Consider the following 19,145-nt stretch of genomic DNA (forward strand, 5'->3'; position numbering starts at 1 on the left):
CCCCAGTGGGGAGTGTGCAGGAGGCAGCTGATTGATGCTTCTCTCTCATCGACGTTTCTAACTCTCTATCTCTCTCCCTTCCTCTCTGTAAAAAATCAATAAAATATATTTTTTTAAAAGATGTCATACTCTGATTAAAATGGTTTTAAATGTAGATTATAAAAATGTAGATTAATTTGTGTCCCATTCATTTATTCACTCAGTAGTTACTGAGTTCCAACCCCGTGAGAGGCATTGGACATAGGTGGGCACTGGACCCAGGATGGCAAACACACAGATACTATTTCATGTTTCTCTTGGCAAAGAACCAACCTTCAAAATCAGATGTGCCCTCCAGTAGCAACTCAGTTACATGCGTTACTAGTAAGATGGTGAGGCCCGCGAGAGTAGAAACGGGACTGCTGGAGCGTGTGGTGGGAGAGTCGACCAGCAGTCCCGGGGTGCCTTTACAGGAAGCACGGAGTTGGCACCCGGCTTCTGAAGAACTTCCACAGCGCACAGGCTCGTCCCGCACAGATTCCGTGTGAAACGCGGGGTTTATATTGTCCTTCTCTCAGCACGTCCTCCCCGTCTGTGCTTGGAGCAGGTTCTCGGGGTGCAGAGCCCTGCCGGGGCGGCCCCACAGTCTCAGGCTCCATTTTCTATGGAAACTGCTTGCTCTGTTCCATGAAGAATGACCCTGTGGAGTATTTTCAGGTCAATATATCCATCTTTTGGGGAGAATCTGAGCCGGGACTAGAAGGTCTCAGCTGACTGTGATGTAGAACGTAGGTATGTCTGGTGGCGGCGACCTGGTTCCCCCCAGTAAGTGTTTCTGAAAACTCTTACTCTTGGGTACACTGTGAGAAGCCCAATCCACTCGGTTCTGTGTGGTTCGTAGAGTCCTTCAGCATGTGCTGGGGCGTGTGCTGGGGCGTGTGCTGGGGCGTGTGCTGGGCTGGGGCGTGTGCTGGGGCGTGTGCTGGGCTGGGGCGTGTGCTGGGGCGTGTGCTGGGGCGTGTGCTGGGCTGAGGCGTGTGCTGGGCTGGGGCGTGTGCTGAGGCGTGTGCTGGGGCGTGTGCTGGGGCGTGTGCTGGGGCGTGTGCTGGGGCGTGTGCTGGGCTGGGGCGTGTGCTGAGGCGTGTGCTGGGGCGTGTGCTGGGCTGGGGCGTGTGCTGAGGCGTGTGCTGGGCTGGGGCGTGTGCTGGGGCGTGTGCTGGGCTGGGGCGAGAGAGAGACGGAGACGGGGCCTCGGATGGAGCGGGGGTGGAGCGTGGGCTGTGATAGAGCGAGCTCTGCGCGGAGAGTGTCCGTGAGGAATGAGAACCACACGGAGGCAGCAGAGCCGGCCGGAGTGGGCCCAGGGGGGCGGCCCAGGGGAGTCGCAGGAAGTTTGAGACACGGGGGAGAGCCAACCCCAGGGAGCAAGTCCTTCTTGAAAATGTGGCCGAGTTCATGGCCGCCGGGATCTTAGGTTTTCTGGGACGTTCTGTGAGTCGCAGGCAAAGGGCACTCCCTCTCTCTGGACCTCACTCTCATGGTGTCTGGTGAGGAAACGGAAGTAAATGAACTCGCTCGCTCACCCCTGTCCCTTCTAAAAGCCCAGGACGCTCTGTAGACGCTTGTACTGGAACCTCTGAGAACACGAGGAATAACAGGGGCGTTTTGTTCTGGGTTTTATTTCTTTAGAGATATTTTTGGAAGGTGAATGGGAAATAATTTAAAAAACCCAAGTAAGTTCAGTTAAATCACGGGCTGAAAGAACCCGCCCACTCAGACACGGACACACGTTGTACCAGCACAGGGTGTCTCCTCACAGGTACAGCCGGGAGACACACCGTGTCCCTAACGCCAACAGCACCTGAGCGCTGAGCACAGCAGCAGTAAGAGAGCGAGCCCCAGGGTCGTGGGGGTTGTGCAGGGAGCAGGTGGGGTTTAGAGGAACGTGAGGGAGGCGGGGAGTGGAGTCTGAGTGTCAGGAGACAGCTGTTCAGGCGGAAGGGATGGAAGGGAGGGATGGAAGGGAGAAGGCGCCAGCATGGCAGGGAGGAGGCGGGCTGAGAGAGCCGTGGGGGTGGCAGGGCTGAGGGAGGGGATGGTGGGGGGCCAGGTGACTGGGGCACGCGCAGGGGCGCTGAGGCTGCTGGAATGAGAGGAGTCCTTTCAGCAGATAAGACGGGAAAGGCCAGAACGGGAAGGGCTCCTTTAGCAAAGGGTGGCTGGAAGGGCAGATTGGGAACATGAACTCGAAGGAGAACAGCCAGACTCCCCGAGCCTCCGTGTCTGGAAAGGCGGGAGGAAGCGGCGAGCAGGTCCGACGCATGCCCACGCGGGGTGTTGTGGGTGAACCATGATGTCATGGGTCCAGTGGCTACACGACGGGTAAGGCAGAGCTTCCCGTGCGTTAGGAGACGACCCGTGTTCCTGCCGTGGTTCTGACCTGACGTGTGATGAACGTAAGAACATCAGAGGGAAGCCTAGGACAGGATCAGCTCCCTTTCCTCCCCGGGGACACGGCATCTGTGACAGGCGGTGCCAGGACTCGGGAAGAGCTAAAACCTTGCTTTTAGGGCAGAAGTTAAGCACTTAAGGACACATGTCTAGTGGATTCTAGTTTTTCTCTCGCTCACAGAGCTTCCTCCGGGTGTTTGGGGGGACTGTGCGGCGTGTGGCAGCGCTCAGCACGGGCGCTCTGTGGCAGGTGGTGCCATGCAGTGGTGCCGGGACGCACGGCCTCGTGTTCTACCCCCTCTTTTCTCCAAACACATAGCCCCACATTCACCAGCCGCAGCGCCACGTTTTGCCAATGGTGAGATGGGAGGGAAGTTCCAACTTCTTAAAAAAATATGTTTTTATTGATTTCAGGGAGGCAGGGAGAGGGAGAGAGAATCATCAGTGAGGAGAGAGACTCATTGATGGGCTGCCTCCTGCACGCCCCCCACTGGGGATCGAGCCCCCAGCCCCGGCCTGTGCCCTGACCGGGAATCGAACCCTGATCTCCTGGCTCATCGGTCGACGCTCAACCACTGAGCCACGCCGGCCGGGCAGGTTTCAAGTGTTTAAGGTGGAAACTACCAATAGGTGGTTAGAATAAGTAAGTGATGATGAAGATGGAGCCGGAGTCGGTGTGAGGCGAACATTAGAGACTTCCCTTTCCCCTTGGATTGAGGTTTACGAGCCTCATTATTTAAACTCCGAATCCCCCACTCCCAGTTTCTTACTTTCTCGAATGTTACAAACGTTTATAAAACAGTCCGTATAGGGAGTAACTGGAACCGACGATGAGTCATAAATCCCTTCGGCCTAGGAACTAGCCAGCGTTGCTGCGAGCCCGTCCTGATCCAGGGGAGAGCGAGTTTCAGTGACTTTCCGTTCCCGCCCGACTGCGAGTGGAGCTGGCCTGTAGCTCCAGCCTCATGGATGCCCTGAGGCCGCTGTGTGGGGTGGGGAGAGGGCGCAGGCGGTGTGGGTGCGTCTGAGGGCGGCCCCGCAGGAGTGAAGGCGACGGATGTCCCCACAGCAGGCGGCCCTCTGGGACGCCCTGTAGGAGCAGATCCGCACGCTGGCTGTGGCCCAGAGGCCAACAGGCAGCGGACCCATCGCATTAGCCAAGACCATCCAGATGCAGTTGTCTCCCCTGAGAGCCTGAGGCCTGTGGGGGGGCAGCGAGGGGCCTGGAGCCTATGGGGGGACAGCGAGGGGCTTGGGAGAGACCCCAGCTACAAGGAAATATTAGTGCTTTCAGTTCGTCTCATTCATTTTCTTCTTCTCTGTTGAGGGATTTATTTTCACATAAGTTCAGAATTGCTTGGAAAATGACGGAACTGAATGAGTAAAATGCCGACAGTGGTAGGCGTTTGTGGGAAGCTGTGGGCTTACTGTTCTCAATCACATGTCGGGTCCACTTGCTTGCCGACAGGCTCCGGCCAGGAAAGGGAGGTGCGGACCTTAGCCGTGTGCCGCCCGTGTAATGCACACACTCGCCCCTGGAGCGGTGATGCTGCTGCCGTCGGCCTAGCACAGCTTTCTTCCTCCCACACCCCAGCCCTGTCACCAGTTTGTGATATTCCTCGGGCTATTAATGTTTGTAATCCTCACCTGAGGACATTTTTCTTACTGATTTTTAGAGAGAGTGAAAGGGAGGGAGGAAGAGGAGAGGAGAGGAGAGGGGAGACAGAGAGGGAGAGAGAGAGACATTGGTTGCTTCCTGCACGCACCCCCAGTGGGATGGGGAGCAGGGGGAGGGAGCGAGCCTGGAACTGGGGTACATGCCCTTGACCAGGAATTGAACCCGTGACTCTGGTCCGCGGGCCGACATCTAACCACTGAGCCAAACCAGCCAGGGCGCGTCATTAATTTTAAAGCTTTAGTTAATAAACAACGTGTCCCCTTATTTATTGTCCTAACATCTAGAATGTTGGCTTCTAGTTTAAAGAGCCTTTAATACGCTTCAAAGCCCCCATAAAAGAGTGAGAACTAATCCTCGGCAAGCAGCGCCGTGGCCCCAGGTAGTTTATGGGGATTCCTTTCCGTCCCGCCATCACCTGCCAAGTGATGACGAGGGCGGCCGCGCCTGTGACGCGGGGCGCTGCGAGGCGGCCAGTCCACGCGCCTCTGTGGCTCTCCGTCGCTCCTCACTCCACTCCAGGAGGCCAGCTCGACCCCTTCACTTACAGGGAAGGCCCTGGGACGCAGGCCATCGGAGGGTCTGTCACACAGCTGAGTGAGGAGCCTGGGGAGCACGGCTCGGAGGGAGTTCCCAAGCTGCTTGCCCTGAGACGCGGGGCATTCGGAGCGGGAGTGCACAGCATGGCTTCCCCACGTCCGGAGTCGGGAGCTGGGCGGCTCTGCGTGGGGAGCCGCGGCCCACGGTTGGGATTCGTGACGTTGCAGGAACAAGGGGGTGGAGTGGCTGCCGAGAGCAGTGGGACATTCCGGAAAAACGGCTCCGTACCTTCGCGCTGTGACGCCCCGAGCTTATAGCGATGGTAGATAAGAAAACTAGATAGACAAATGGTCAAGTTCAAACCGTTCTCCACCTTTGAGATTCAGAAACCAAAGTTACCAACCACGTGGTTGTCAGGGCTGAAGCAGGGTCTGCTGGACTCTTCCAGAAACAAGCAGTGGTCACGGTGAGTCTCTGCAGACAAAGGCAGACCCTCTTCCCCAGGCAGGGCCGGGGGGCCTCCTTGGAGACTGGAGGGAACATTCTCTCCATCAGCCCCTGGGGCTGGGCCTTCCAGCCGGGGAGCCAAGAGCGAGAGGTGTAAGAAGAGAGGCACAGTTTGGGGGCTCAGCACTGGATCTGCCCCCCGCCACTCCGTGATACCCTCACAGGCCTCCTGACACCCGCGCCTCCCACACAGGACGTGCCCTGCGAGGCCTCACTGGGTTAGTAGCCCGGGCCGGCCAATAGCACAGCTACTGGACAGCGGGGAATGAGCACACAGACCACAATCTTTCACTACCAAGGGCTTCACAACCAAGATTCCAGAACACGTGAATGAATCTAATGCTGGTCAAACAGCAAACAAACCAACAAAACCTGCCTGACCGGTGTGGCTCAGTGGTTGGGCATTGACCTAGGACCCAGGAGGTCAAGGTTCGATTCCCAGGCAGGGCACACGCCCAGGTTGCGGGCTTGATTCCCAGTGAGGGGCGTGCAGGAGGCAGCTGATCAATGATTCCCTCTCATCATTGATGTTTCTGTCTCTCTCTCTCCCTCTCGCTTCCTCTCTGAAATCAATAAAAACATATTTACAATTAGAAATGTTAAAAATGAGAAATATTTATTGAAATAAAAGCTTTGATAGGTAGGATTAACTCTAGACAGCAGTGAAGAGAAAAATCAGTGGTTTGTTAAGAGTGTTACATGGGGACGTAGAGGAAACTAATTTTTGAAAGATGCCTGACAAGCAGTTACGACGCCGGGAGGACAGGCGGGAGACCCAGTCTACGCCGGTGGCATTCGGTGGGAGGTAACGGTGTGTGCGAGACGTCAACTGAAGAAATGAACGTCTTCAGGAGAGACTCACCTGAGCTCTCAGGTTGCAGTGGTCCTGTCCGTATCGAGTTGGACAAATCCACATAAACACGTGGTTACAGACATGGCACTGGAGCTGCAGGACAGTGAGAGCAGGAGAAGGTCTTGCCGTGGACGAGGGGCCTTCGGGGAGCCGCTCCCCCCTGTGGCCCTGGTCCAGGGTCCGGGCCTGGGAGCCAGAGGTGCAGGTGGCCAGAAGCAGTGTCTTCCCCGTTAGCGGGAACCATGCCAGTCCTGGCATCTCCTAGCCCTGTGGTCGGCAAACTGCGGCTCTCGAGCCGCATGCGTCTCTTTGGCCCCTTGAGTGTGGCTCTTCCACAAAATACCACGTGTGGGCACACACGTACAGTGCGAAGTTGACTTAAAACTTTAAGTAAAGTTAATTAAGTTAATTTTAGGGAACATTGTGGAGTGAAAGAAGATGTAGTGTCGAGGATGGAGAAAGATGTTGAGATGGTTTGGACATACAGAGAGGATGAACGAAAGGAGAGAGACGAAACAAGTACACAAGACGAGTGTGGATGGGCGAGTTGGAAGGGGTCGACCTCAGCGAACGTACCTCAATCAGATTGAGGACGTTTTTAGCAAAGGCCAGCTTAGGAGCACCCTAATTAAGTTAATAACAATGTACCTACCTATATAGTTTAAGTTTAAAAAATTTGGCTCTCAAAAGAAATTTCAATCGTTGTACTGTTGATATTTGGCTCTGTTGACTAATGAGTTTGCCGACCACTGGCCTAGCCCACAGCTCTGCACAGCTCTGAGGAGCCTTCTTTCAAAACGGCCCTAAAACGCAAGTAGAAATCCACCTGCCAACGATCAGAGTCTAGAAACTGTGTTAAATCCCAGGGGCTGGGGCAGGTGGCGCCCACCGTGGCTGTGATGGTCACAGCCTGCATGTTGGGGACAGGCCACTTGATTCATCCGCACATGAGGGCAGTCCCTCTCTCATGTACTCCCACAGCTTGTTACATGTGAGCTTCAGGCATGCGAGTTCTTTATAGGCTGTAAAGCGTAGAATCATAGGAGATTGTTCTTAATTTAGTACAGAAATCGAGGGAAGCTATGGTTCCTGGCCTCTGAGAGCTTATGCCTTAGACTTATAACAAACAAAACCCACCAAGAAATTAAAACTGTTTGCAAAGCTACTTATAACCATAAGCACAGATTCTTGTCGGGGCACACCAGGTGGGGGGAATAACAGGAACGGGGGGCGGGGGGAGGGGGGGAGCAGGGTAGGTTTAATGCTATAAACACACACACACACAAACCAAGTACCATGAAGGGCCGATGTATTCCCCTGGCTGTTAGGAAAGTGTTCAGGTGCCACTTAGATGTACGCGTTGTTAACATTTAGCTGTGTTTGCTGTATCTGTAGGTGACTCCTCTTTTGTGGTCTCTTGATAGTTAAATGACAAACATCATTTCCTCTTACACCAAAGAATTCAGCGCGCCGCTCCTAACAAAAGGGGCGTGCCCACATGACCACAGCACCATGATCAAACCTAACCAGCCAACAGGATTTCCCCAACGTCACCTAATAACTCGCTGGTACTCAGATTCCCTCCGTTTCCTTAGACACCTTTATAGCTGCTCTCTCTCCAAATCAGAATCACGCATTCTTGCCCAGCCAGCATAGGTGAGCGTCGACCTATGAACCGGGAGGTCACGGTTCGATTCCCCGTCAGGGCACATGCCCGGGTTGCTGGCTCAATCCCCGGTGGGGGTTGTGCAGGAGACAGCCGATGCATGATTCTCTCTCACATTGATTTTTCTCTCTCCCTCTCCCTTCCTCTCTGAAATCAATAAAAAAATACTTTTAAAGAAATCCCACATTCTATTCACACACATATTTACTAGTTAAGTATTTTTGGTCTCTTTCATCTGAGAACAGTCCTTCTACTCCCCTCTTCCCCCCCCCCCACCCCCACATGACCTGGACTTGTGGAAGGTAACAGGCAGGGATATGCGTGATTTGTGTGGAAGAATAGTCTGGATTTGTATAATTCTTCTTTTTTTTTTCAAAGTGCTAGGTGTTCCTCTAATAGTGCTTTTCCTGAAAAGGCGTGATGCGTTGCAGGGTCCACTGATGTACGGACACTTCCTGTTGCATCAGACCGAGGCCGTCCGGTCAGGCCCCGCCGTGATTGGTCATGAACGGAATAGCCCGGCCCGTTTGCCTGCGGCTCTGTCTTCCGTGCAGACCGTCTCTCTCTGCAGCTCTCAGGCTGCACACGGGCCCTCAGAAAGCCTCTCCGAGTGGCTCTGCACCCATTCGTCATTGTCCTCGGTCCTGCTCTGTGGCATCGCACATGGCGGGTTTCTCCTCCGTCACCCTCCTCCCGCCAGCGCTCCGTGGAGGACAGCCTCCCTCAGCCCATCGCCTGCACCCGCTTCCTCCTGGACAGGCTCGACCTCTGTTCCCTCCAGTTACCAATTTCGAGAACAAGAAATTCATGGAGTAGTCACTTCCAATGGGGGCAGCCCAGATTTCTCTTCTGTTTCTGTTTTTGAGGGTTACTATGGATTCATCGATTTTTTTTATACTCAGTGTTGTTCTTGTTTTAAAGCAATTTACAAGTACAAAGTATTATTATTTTTTTAATTTGTTGAGGCTAAATGTGAAGCCTGAGCCCTAATGGAGTATAGATTGAATGGGGGGGGGGGGGGAGGGTTAGTCAGAATAATGTTTTCTTTTAAGCGTGTGTGATTAAAGCTCCCAGTCACTTTTTTTTTTTAATTTATGGGATGCTCTTTCCTGAACGCCTCTGAGTACCTTAACCAGAGTCTCGCTGAACACAAGGATGTCAAAAAGGCACATTCAAATTGTTCGCAGAATCAATCAAAAATAATGAGGTGCGAGGAGAAAGTTGTATCCTTGATAATTACATCTATCAGTATCAGAAAACAAAAGAGAACAATCAGGAAATGACAACCGCACTCCCAAGCAGCACATTAAAAAAGGCTAATGAAAAAAGTCTCTTTTAAAAATTGTACCGAATTAGCATTTCAAGTCAATTGACAACTTAAGCGCTGGTGAAGGCCAATCTGGGGCCCAAACAATGGAAGTTCTGTCTCTACTCTTATCTGCTTTTGAAAGGAGTGAGCGCCCCTCACGTTCCTGTTGTCTCCTATGTAAATGGAGCGATTGTCCTAGGGAAGTGGCAGTACCTCCAGGGCGTCACCCCGGGGCACTTATGGGCTTCATTGGCGGTTCTGTGTGTTAGGGGCTGACCTGGAGGAAGGGGAGCAGGTGGGGCAAGGTGTCCAGAGCGCTCCTCCCAGCATTCTTCCGGTTCTGCCTGGAAAGGGGTTAGTACAGCCGTGGGCAAACTACGGCCTGTGGGCCGGATCCGGCCCGTTTGAAATGAATAAAACTAAAAAAAAAAAAGACCGTACCCTTTTATGTAATGATGTTTACTTTGAATTTATATTAGTTCACACAAACACTCCATCCGTGCTTTTGTCCCGGCCTCCGGTCCAGTTTAAGAACCCATTGTGGCCCTCGAGTCAAAAAGTTTGCCCACCCCTGGGTTAGTATCTCTGCCACCTTAGACAAGGGGTCCCGAGTGTAGCGTGCGGACCCGTGGGTGGGAGTAGCAGGAGAGCCCATTAAAGCCTAGAATTAGGGAGAATTCCTTCCTAAACCCAGAGCTGGAGTGGACTCGCCTCCAAGAGAATGAGCTTCCCAAGGCCACCTGTTCAGAGGTTACGATCGCTTTACTCAAAGACGGGGCGCCAGCGGGCAGGGCTCTTCACATTCCGCTAAGTCTACAAAAAGGGGTGCGGGAAAGGTCATTTAAACGTCCTTTTTAAAATGAGGGTAAAATCGAATTTTATGCCATGGCTTTAAACAGAAAACCCCAGCACATCCCGACGTGCACATCCCCGTTTTGTCTTGGGAAAGGAGATGCGTGAGGAAGTCAGGTTCAACGCACAGCATTGTTACGGTCCTGGTACCTCGTTTTGGGTCTCATTAAACTTCATTTCATCTGGCGCCAAGTTTAGCAGCTTGTATATAAGAATATGACTTTGTTAAAAAGAAAAGGAAGTAATATTTTGTTAATATAAGAAGCATTCAAACCCGTAAAGAACTTCTGTGAGTTTATTTGAGCCAAACTGTCGGCAGTTGCCAGGAAGCAGAATCTCAGCGGATTGGGATGATGCTCCTAGAATGGCGGGTTCATACGTTACAGTCAGAGGAGGAGACAGTAAGTGGGCTGAGCGAAATCCACTGGTGACAGATTAGGGAGGCAGGAGCCAGCCAAGGGGGCGGGGGAGGGGAGACCCCTGGGATTGGATAAAAAGTAAAATGATGGACACATAACTTCTCTTACTTAGGTGGGTGCAGGAGAGTTAACAGTCAACAGTTAAATCAGTGACATTGAGGGGAAAAAGAAATATTACTTTGACATCCCAAGATACGTTATCATAGATGCAAAAAGACAACAGGATCCGTTAAGATCAAGATGGGCCTTTGTTGAGGATGATACTGGCGTAGGGCGTGACTACCCACAATAAACTGCTTTTTAATTTAAAACGTTTTGATTTCAGACCGTCCTTCGTGGTGACTTTAGGTCTCTGAGTTGGCCAGGCCGCACGCAGGCTGTCCCTGAGCTGGTCAGGTTCGCACGCGGCCCCTTTTCGTCCACAGTTTTAAATACCATCTGATGGGTAGAATTGTTATTCGAATTGTCGGCAGTGACAAACGCATTCTCTTTCCATGACAAAGGAAGACGTACACATAGATCTTCAAATGTGTCCGCTTATTTGGAAGATGGCAGTGGTGCTAGTATTTCATTATTTTGGTTTGTCAAGTGATTTTATTCTTTATTATTGGACCAGGAGGAAAAAAATAAAAAGCCCTCCGATATTCCGCCCACACACGCATCAGTCATCATTTTTGGAGACGCTCGCCGACACGCCGGATGCTTTACTGGGCTAACGAGAGAAAGGCTGGCCGTTAAGTTTATGCCTCTTTGTTTTCCAGCAGGGTGGCGAGTCAGGAGTGATGCTGGAAGTATGCTAATAAACAACGTGTAATGGAGGTCAGCCGGGAGTAAGAAATATTTCCTAACTAGTTCTAAAGGGAAATAACGTTAAAAAAGGGAGAGAGGTTATTTACGCCACACGTGTTGCGCTATATGTCACCATCAAAACCATCTTGTGAACAGCCCCGCGCAGTAAATCTTCCTGGTGCCTGTCAGGGCGTTCGCCGTCCCTGGGAGATGGAGAGTCGGGGCCTCGCTCCCGCCTCACGTGCGGGCCCGTTAGACGGTGGAGGAAGCTCCCATCCGACCCGCGCCAGCGCCGCCGTGTTTCACAAGCAGCACCCGTGTCTGCCGCAGCGGCAAACGCTGTCCTGACAATAACGAAAACTTTGCGTTCACGGCCTTTATAGCTTTAATCACGCAGGAAAGGGCACAATCCTCGTACTGCACGTCGGTTTTGTTGAGTCCTCTGCGCGTCATTGCAGATCGCAGGCGGCTCCGTCCTGCGGCCGCTGTCGGCACACCAGGTGTGTGTGCGTGCGGCGGCGAAATGACAATCCGGTGAGAACGCCTGGGCAAACCGTCATTGATGTGATTTTACAAATGTCATTTTCTCACATTCGGGAGATTTTAAAACCGGATTATTTCATGATGGTTTTAATTATAAATATTAGGTTTCATCGTAGAGGAATTTCTGTGCTGTATTCTGGAAGACGTAACCGGTACCTTATTGAGTTCGTCTCATAGTGCTGAGCCAGAGGTGGGACACAGCGGTAAAGATGTCAGATCATACAGGCTGCTGTCTTTCAGAGCCCAGCGTGTAGAATCCACGGGCTTCTTTCTCTTCCCAGTTGCAGGGCCCTGTGACATCAGGCAGATACTTCCTCGGGCCTCAGTTTCTTTACTGGTGACACTGGAAGTATAACTCCTGCTCTGTTCCCTCCCGGGACCTGGTGTAAAATGATGAATGGTGTTGGTATGTTCACTAGGATAAGAAATGATACGAATTCCTTGTGGAAGAAAATATGTATTTAAATGCGAGGACTTAACCAATTTTTGAAAAAATCATCTGGATTTCAGACTTCAGCTGAAAATTATAATCTCTAAATCTCTTAGCTAGATCCCCCGAATCTTAATTTATTGGCCATTTTATGTAGGGGAGTGGTTCTCAACCTTCTGGCCCTTTAAATACAGTTCCTCATGTTATGACCCAACCATAAAATTATTTTCGTGGCTCCTTCATAACTGTCATGTTGCTACTGTTATGAATCGTCATGTAAATCTCTGATATGCAGGATGGTCTTAGGTGACCCCTGTGAAAGGGTTGTTTGACCACCAAAGGGGTCGTGACCCACAGGTTGAGAACCGCTGATGTAGGGGTATCTAGAAGCAACACCACGGTTATTTTGATCAGAATGAAAGCCTGACCTTCAAAAACACTGGTTTCTTGAAACTCCACCACCACGTGTTACAGCTTCTGTGTTTGACTTTAGGACTCTTTAAAAATACATCATGGCATCATTCGGTGCCTTGAGGCTTCCAGCTGTTGGCCACTGGAAGCATAGTGTTGGGAATGAGGCCACGAGGTCTTAGTGAGGAGCTTGTGTAACGCGGCCCAAGCAGCCCACGGTAGGTTAGTGAGCGACGTCTGTAAGACCGGCATCTCAGAAAAAGCTGTGAATAGGGCTGGGTGTGTGCGTGTGTGTGTGTGTGTGTGTGTGTGTGTGTAACAAAGCCATACAAAGTGCATGTGTCTAAGTAATTCTGTCTGTACTTGTTTTCTCAGAAGAAGACCTATCAGTGCATCAAGTGTCAGATGGTTTTCTACAACGAATGGGATATTCAGGTGCATGTTGCAAATCACATGATTGGTGAGTGACCCTCTAAACCTTATTACGGACGGATGTTTCTCCTGCTTGTGTCCCCCCCCTGCCTTGTCCTTACACAGAGTTAAAGATGAATTAATTGCTCAGCCAGCACTGTGTTCCCTAAGCATGATTGATTGATTGTTTTTTTATCACTGTTAGTCGGCCTGATCGCGCATTGGCACGTTTCCTTTTCTGCAAGGGCCACTTTAGACTTCTGCAGAGGGTTACGTGCCTGCTGCCCGTCAGAGCACAGGTGATTAACAAATTAAACTCCTAATCACGTTCGCATTATTGGGAACGGACAGGAATGGTTAATGAACTGGGTGTTCGCTTTCCGTGCAGTTTGAGACGGGTTTTAATTTCAGAAGTTATTACGGTAATGGCACTGCTGCTGCTGCTGACGCATCTTTGTTTCAGAATCCAAAGTGGGGAGCTGTTGGGATGGGGACACATAAATAATTCAAATGGCCACGAGCTGGTTTTGACCTGGATGGTTCCACCAGCCTGGAAGTGATCGTGATTGAAGAGGTCACGTGAAGAATTCGGTGCTCCTTGTTTATTGCAGAAAATTCACACAGCTCTTGAGAGAGGGCGTCTGGGCCGAGCCCCTGGGGTCCCTGTGGACCAGTGTTCCCGGGATGTTGCATCCATCCCCGGGGCCGGAGCTAAAAGGATCCTTTTGTCACTTGTGCACGCGTCCCATGGTCCCTTCGGTCCTGGGGGCGCGCCTCCCGTGCTCTCTAATTGGATAAGCACTTAGGAACAACACTGAGAGTTCTACCAGCCGATTAAACTTTGTCAAGCAGACCTCTTTCTGCCAGTGAAATGATAATTGCAGTTTCTTTAAGCTGTTTCTGTACTCACTTGTATTTTTATACTGTGAGAGTGTTTTTTATTTCTTACTGGCTGCATGGCGTTCTGTAACACCACCAATAATTGTGACGTGATATTTATAAAGTCTGATTAACCTTGTGTTCTCCTGTCGCCAGACTCGGAGACAGGCAGGAATATGCAGCAGCAGCTTCGCAGAATGTTCTGTGGGAGGGTTACTCCCACTGCTGCCACTGACCACGCAAACCAGCCGTCCCAAACGTCTAAGGCTCATGCAGATATTAATAAAGACAAATTCAGAGCATGTTGGGAAATTGATTAATAGGTTTTCAATAGGATTTGCTTTATCGTTTTCAAATGATGGGTCTCTGGGAGGATTATTGCTGATAGAAGACTAAGTGCCTAATTGTGCAAATGGAACGTGCGTGTGACAGCTGGACTGTGGGTCACTGTATCGCTGTTTCCCAGGCTTAAGGACTAGTATTGTTAGCGATGTTCTTGAACATTGAACAGCATGTTGTTAACTGTGACAGAATAACAATGACAACTTGACTGAATGTTTAAAAGAGGGCGAACTGCGAGATTCAAACAATGCGTTTTCTTGCAGTTCCCTTCCATTTGGGACTAAAAAGAAACTCTTCATAAACTTTCAAGACTGCTTTTTGGGGCCTAGGGAGGGTGGATTAGAAGTAAGTTCTTCTTGTCGCAGAAGTTTCATACTTCCCGGCGCTGTCTCGGGAGCAGAGGTTTGGCGGCGACCATCCGAGACTCTGCGCTGTGCGCAGGACACACAGGCTTCGGGGAGGAGTGCTCGCCGCTCGTGGGCATTGCGTGGAACCCGTGGTTCATGAGCCGTGTGTGGTGTGGCCTCGCTTTTGGTTCTGGGTCTGCTATTCGTCCAGGACAGAGGAGCGGACCGCGTGTCTCCACCACATGGCTGAGGTCCTGGTGCGTGGGAGGCCCGATGGGTGCGGGTGGCAGGGCTTTCTGACCCCCGGTTCAGTGCCCTTTGTCCCTGAGGTTCGCGGCCTGTCCTGGCCCTTCCTTTCAAGTTGCTCGATACCCTCCCTTGGCATTTCCTTTGATTCCTGGCTGCATTCCTGAGTTTCCCTGGCGCCCCCCCTCCCCCACCTTATGGTGGGTTAATAGGACACTCACTCTCCCTGGGGTCTGAGCATTTAACAGCCCACCTTCTACCAGCGACACGAACGCTCCTCCTCCTCACGGAGGCCCGTGACTTAACAGTCAGGCTGCTTTAATAAGGAAGCACGTGGTCCTCTTGCACTTGCGGGTGAACAGCCGAATAGCAGCAGTCCTGTCTGTTGACCACGCATCCAGGCCCTCACCCTGCCTTTGTGTCGTTACATCTAGAGGGGGCGGGGGGAGTGGAGTGGGCGAAGTCACGGAGGCTCAGATATCCTTTTCTAAGGTCCCAGTGTGATGCTTAGTCTCTCAAATGAGGCAGGCGGCCTGGTTGTGTTGGCTGAAATTCCTCCACGGAGGGTAGGTATGTGCAGGTTGTGGATCTGTGTATGTTTTTGTCTAATCAAAAAGTCATCGCAGCTGGACGTGGAGCGGGGAAGAGCGATCAGAGGCCGAACCCCTCGCACTCTCTGTGCGAGCGCCTGCCGGTGCGTCTTCGGAGTTTGCTTTACGTTTCAATCCCTGAGGAAGGATGGCGCCCCCGAGGGAAAGCCAGGTCTGAGGGGGCTCCCTGGGGGCCACTGGCATCCCCTCTCTAACCGGGTCATTTGTGTGCTTCCCTGTCGCACACGTGTGTGAAGGCGGCCTCAGTGTCAGGCGGCCTCCGCGCTTCTTCCTGGCTCCGGGCTGTGGGCCAGGGACACGCGTGTGAGGAAAACCATCACTGTTTCTAGCAGGTCCGCACCGGAGCTGGGCTGCCTCGGTGCCCGCAGCCAGTGGTGGACACGTGGTCTGAGTTGCAGGAATAATTATTCCATGAAAATGCAGGAGGGATTTGACTTATGTCTATTAAGGAGAAGAAGGAAACCTCACACGCCACCCCCTTTTGACACATTTCAGTAAGAAATCAGACCAGTGACTGTATTTGGGGTTTCTTTTCTTACACACACACGCACACACACATTCACACACACACATGAACACATGTGCACACACGTACATATACACGTGCACACATGCACACACACACACTCACACATGAGCTACAAAACACTTGGACCGCCTTCCTGGGAAAGGCTTCCCACTCAGGGGCACAGGGGAGAGCCTCTCCCTGCTGCCTGGTCCCTCCACACAGTGCAGTTGGGGTTTGCCCCGAGGGTGCAGAGAGCAGCCATTGTTCCTCGGGGCTCTTTGTCAGCTCCCTGCCTCCGTCCATAGGAGCTGTTACATCTCCTTCGAGGGTGCTGTGTCACTGTGCTTGGTACGGGTCAGCCCAGGTAGAGATGAAACTGCAGAACGCAAGTGGGGTTAACCCAGCGAGGGCCCCGCCTCCGAGACCCCGAGGCCCCGCAGCCGTGAACGTGTCAGATGCGGGGTGAGGGCCGGCGAGGCCGTGATGGAAAGAGACGGACGCGTTGCCAACAGCTGTTCGTGAGAAGCTGCGTCTTCTCACTCTGGTAATTCTTGACCAATAATTGCCGTCCTCTAATGACCTAGTTCAGTGACAGAGAAGTCTCATCCCTACGGAGGTTGGCGTTGCGACACGCACATAAGTCCCCAACGAGACGGTGTGTTCCAGCAGCCACACGCACTGTTTCGGAAGCGCAGGAGCAACTGCGAGCAGCGGGGTGGACACCGCAGCCCCTCTCCACCGCAGGACGGCGGCGGCACGGGGGTCCGGAGGGAGGGGGCCGTTGTCCCCGAGCGGTCGCACATTGTGGCTCGGAGGACGGTGGTCAGGGTGCAGCTGGGCTGTTCTCCGCCTCCCCTAACCTCCCTGGAGGGCGGGTAGGAAGGGAATGGCTGCACGCCACTCACCTAAGACTTGTCTTTAAAAATCATCTTAGAAATGATGACTTAACGCTGTGTTTTTTTGTATTTTTCATCTGATCCGAAAGACATGTCCTAACCGCAAAATTGGGCCTAAGGTGGCAGAGTGCCCTGTTTTGTGGAGAAAAAAAAGGAAAATCCAGAAATAGTCACTAATGAACATGTCCCAGATGGACCAGATGATGTTTAGAGCATTTGGGGGAAGCATGTATATTTATCTCTTAAAAAAGCAAAACTAGAATTTAAGACTATATTGCCCTGGCTGGCTTGGCTCAGTGTATAGAGCAGTGATGGCGAACCTATGACACGCGTGTCAGAGGTGACACGCGAACTCATTTTTTGGGTTGATTTTTCTTTGTTAAATGGCATTTAAATATATAAAATAAATATCAAAAATATAAGTCTTTGTTTTACTATGGTTGCAAATATCAAAAAATTTCTATATGTGACACAGCACCAGAGTTAAGTTAGAGTTTTTCAAAATGCTGACACGCCGAGCTCAAAAGGTTTGACATCACTGGTCTAGAGCATTGGCCCTCAGATGGAAGGGTCCCGGGTTTGATTCCGGTCAAGGGCACGTAATTTGGTTGCAGGCTCTATGCCCAGCCCTGGACAGGGCACCTGCTGGAGGCAACCAGTCAATGTGTCTCTGTCTCACACATTGATGTTTCTCTGTCTCTCCCTCTCTTCCTTCTCTTTCACTCCCTCTAAACATCGATGGAAAAATATCCTCGGGTGAGGATTAGCAACGACAAAGACTGTAAATGCGAGGTAATATGAAAACAGTGGACACAGATATATTTCCATTCGAATAGCTAACTCTCAGTGCTGTGTAGATAAATGTGATTTTAAGAGGCCGTGAGAAGGTCAAGCCTTCTGCAGCACCCGCGAGAGGATGCGAACCCTGTGCGTTACGCTGCACGTGGTCCACATCCCTGGCGTGGAGACGGAGAGAAGGCAGGAGTCAGTCTGGTACGGGGTGCGTTGAGCTGGTTGTGGGCGTTCGTGCTGCTGTTTGCTAGATGCCTCAGGCCACAGATGGCCTCCTGTCCTGTCCCTTCATCCCTTCAGTGGGCAGTGTGCTAGGCGACTGATCTTCATTAGGGTCTGGTGACGTTCAGTATCACCTCTGAAGCATTTGAGCCTGAGTGCTCTCGCTGTCGCGTAGACGAAAGCCAGTATTTCAGGACTGTGGTGTCTCTGGGCTTTATATGCCTCAGGGGGACATGACCAGAGATGTGGATCTCTGCACGGGAGGATAGGGGCTGCGTGGCCCTTTAAGCTCTCAGTGTTCGTTGGCTGCGTTTGTTCCTAAAGAACAGAAATGAGTCTGCAGTGATGTGGGGCGTCTACAGGCGTGCACACTGCACTGTCCTAGGAAGCTCAAAGGCATCGGGTTCTCTGGAGTTTACACTAATTCTCAGCGAGGTGATTGCATTTTTTTTTTTAGGCCATCTTCATTTGATTGCTTACAAAACTCAGGGAATTCAGAAACGAGCATTTGGTGTTAAATATGGTGAAATACTGGCTTATTTCATCCAGAGCTGGATTAAAAGCGATGAAATCTGGGCAGTTTACTGGTAACAGAAAGCTACCCTCGTGTGGGCAATGCTGGCTTATTTGAAAAGCCCACAAAGGGTTTCTGCATGGACCGTCCAGAAGGGACCCCTCTCTTTCATCGCCATCTGCACAGGAGCCGAGGACTGGGCCAGGTCATCTCTCCTCAGCTGTCAGGGCATTAGCGTAGGTAATGGAGCAAGCGCCGCGTTCTGCTGGGTGTTGTTTCTCAGAGATGCTCATCGATTTACACAGATAATTCTATTTATTTCTCAGAGTTGGTCCAAGTGAGCTGGGCAGAATCACAAACACCAGAGCATTTCCAATGACTTTATCTTTGTGTGCAACGTAACTTTTGTTTAAAAAAAAAACACACACACACACAAAACGGTGTCACACCTACTGTGCAGATGGCTGCATGATTTGTAAACCAGCCAAAACATTTAAACCGATGTGCGAGCTGGGGATAGAGCAAGTGAAGGGTACAATGGAGTGCGGGCCACCGGTTCTGATAATCAGAGGATTCTAAGTTGTGTGCCGTGCGGAGGGCTGGTCACAGCGATGGCGGGGACGCCTGCCAGGGACGGCAAGGTGCCTCCTGGATCTCAGGATGGCGCCTGGGCCCCGCAGGCCGCGGTTTGAGAACCGCACATTTGCTGTACAGCTGGCGGCTCTGTGTGGGGACATCAGATAAAACTTATGTAGAATGAAGTGTTATTGCTCAGGATGAAATTGTTCAGAGAGGGGATTTGAGACAGTAACTGAACCCGGAGTCCTGGTACCCATGAAGCAGACTGTAAATATGAAGAGGGCTTAATTATCTGCGCGATTTAACAGAAACTCAAGACGTGTTCAGAAAGGACACAGAGGCGGACACGGAGCCGGGCTGCGCAGCTTCCCGGG

General features: G+C 51.6%; 1 protein-coding gene across 4 annotated transcripts in view; it reads left to right on the forward strand.

The window, feature by feature from the left end:
- Window positions 1-19,145, forward strand: part of ZNF521 (zinc finger protein 521) — a 280,749-nt gene that overhangs the window by 142,881 nt on the left and 118,723 nt on the right. For 3 of the 4 annotated variants that reach the window (XM_070421263.1, XM_070421259.1, XM_070421261.1), the window contains one exon: window positions 12,800-12,884. In XM_070421263.1, coding sequence (XP_070277364.1) covers window positions 12,800-12,884 — 85 coding nt within the window. The remainder of the gene's footprint in view (window positions 1-12,799; window positions 12,885-19,145) is intronic. The other variant, XM_070421260.1, reaches the window with a different exon arrangement.

Source organism: Myotis yumanensis, unplaced genomic scaffold (genome assembly GCF_028538775.1).
Source record: "Myotis yumanensis isolate MYYU_CA2020_CCGP unplaced genomic scaffold, mMyoYum1.0.hap1 SCAF_7, whole genome shotgun sequence".
Taxonomy (NCBI): domain Eukaryota; kingdom Metazoa; phylum Chordata; class Mammalia; order Chiroptera; family Vespertilionidae; genus Myotis; species Myotis yumanensis.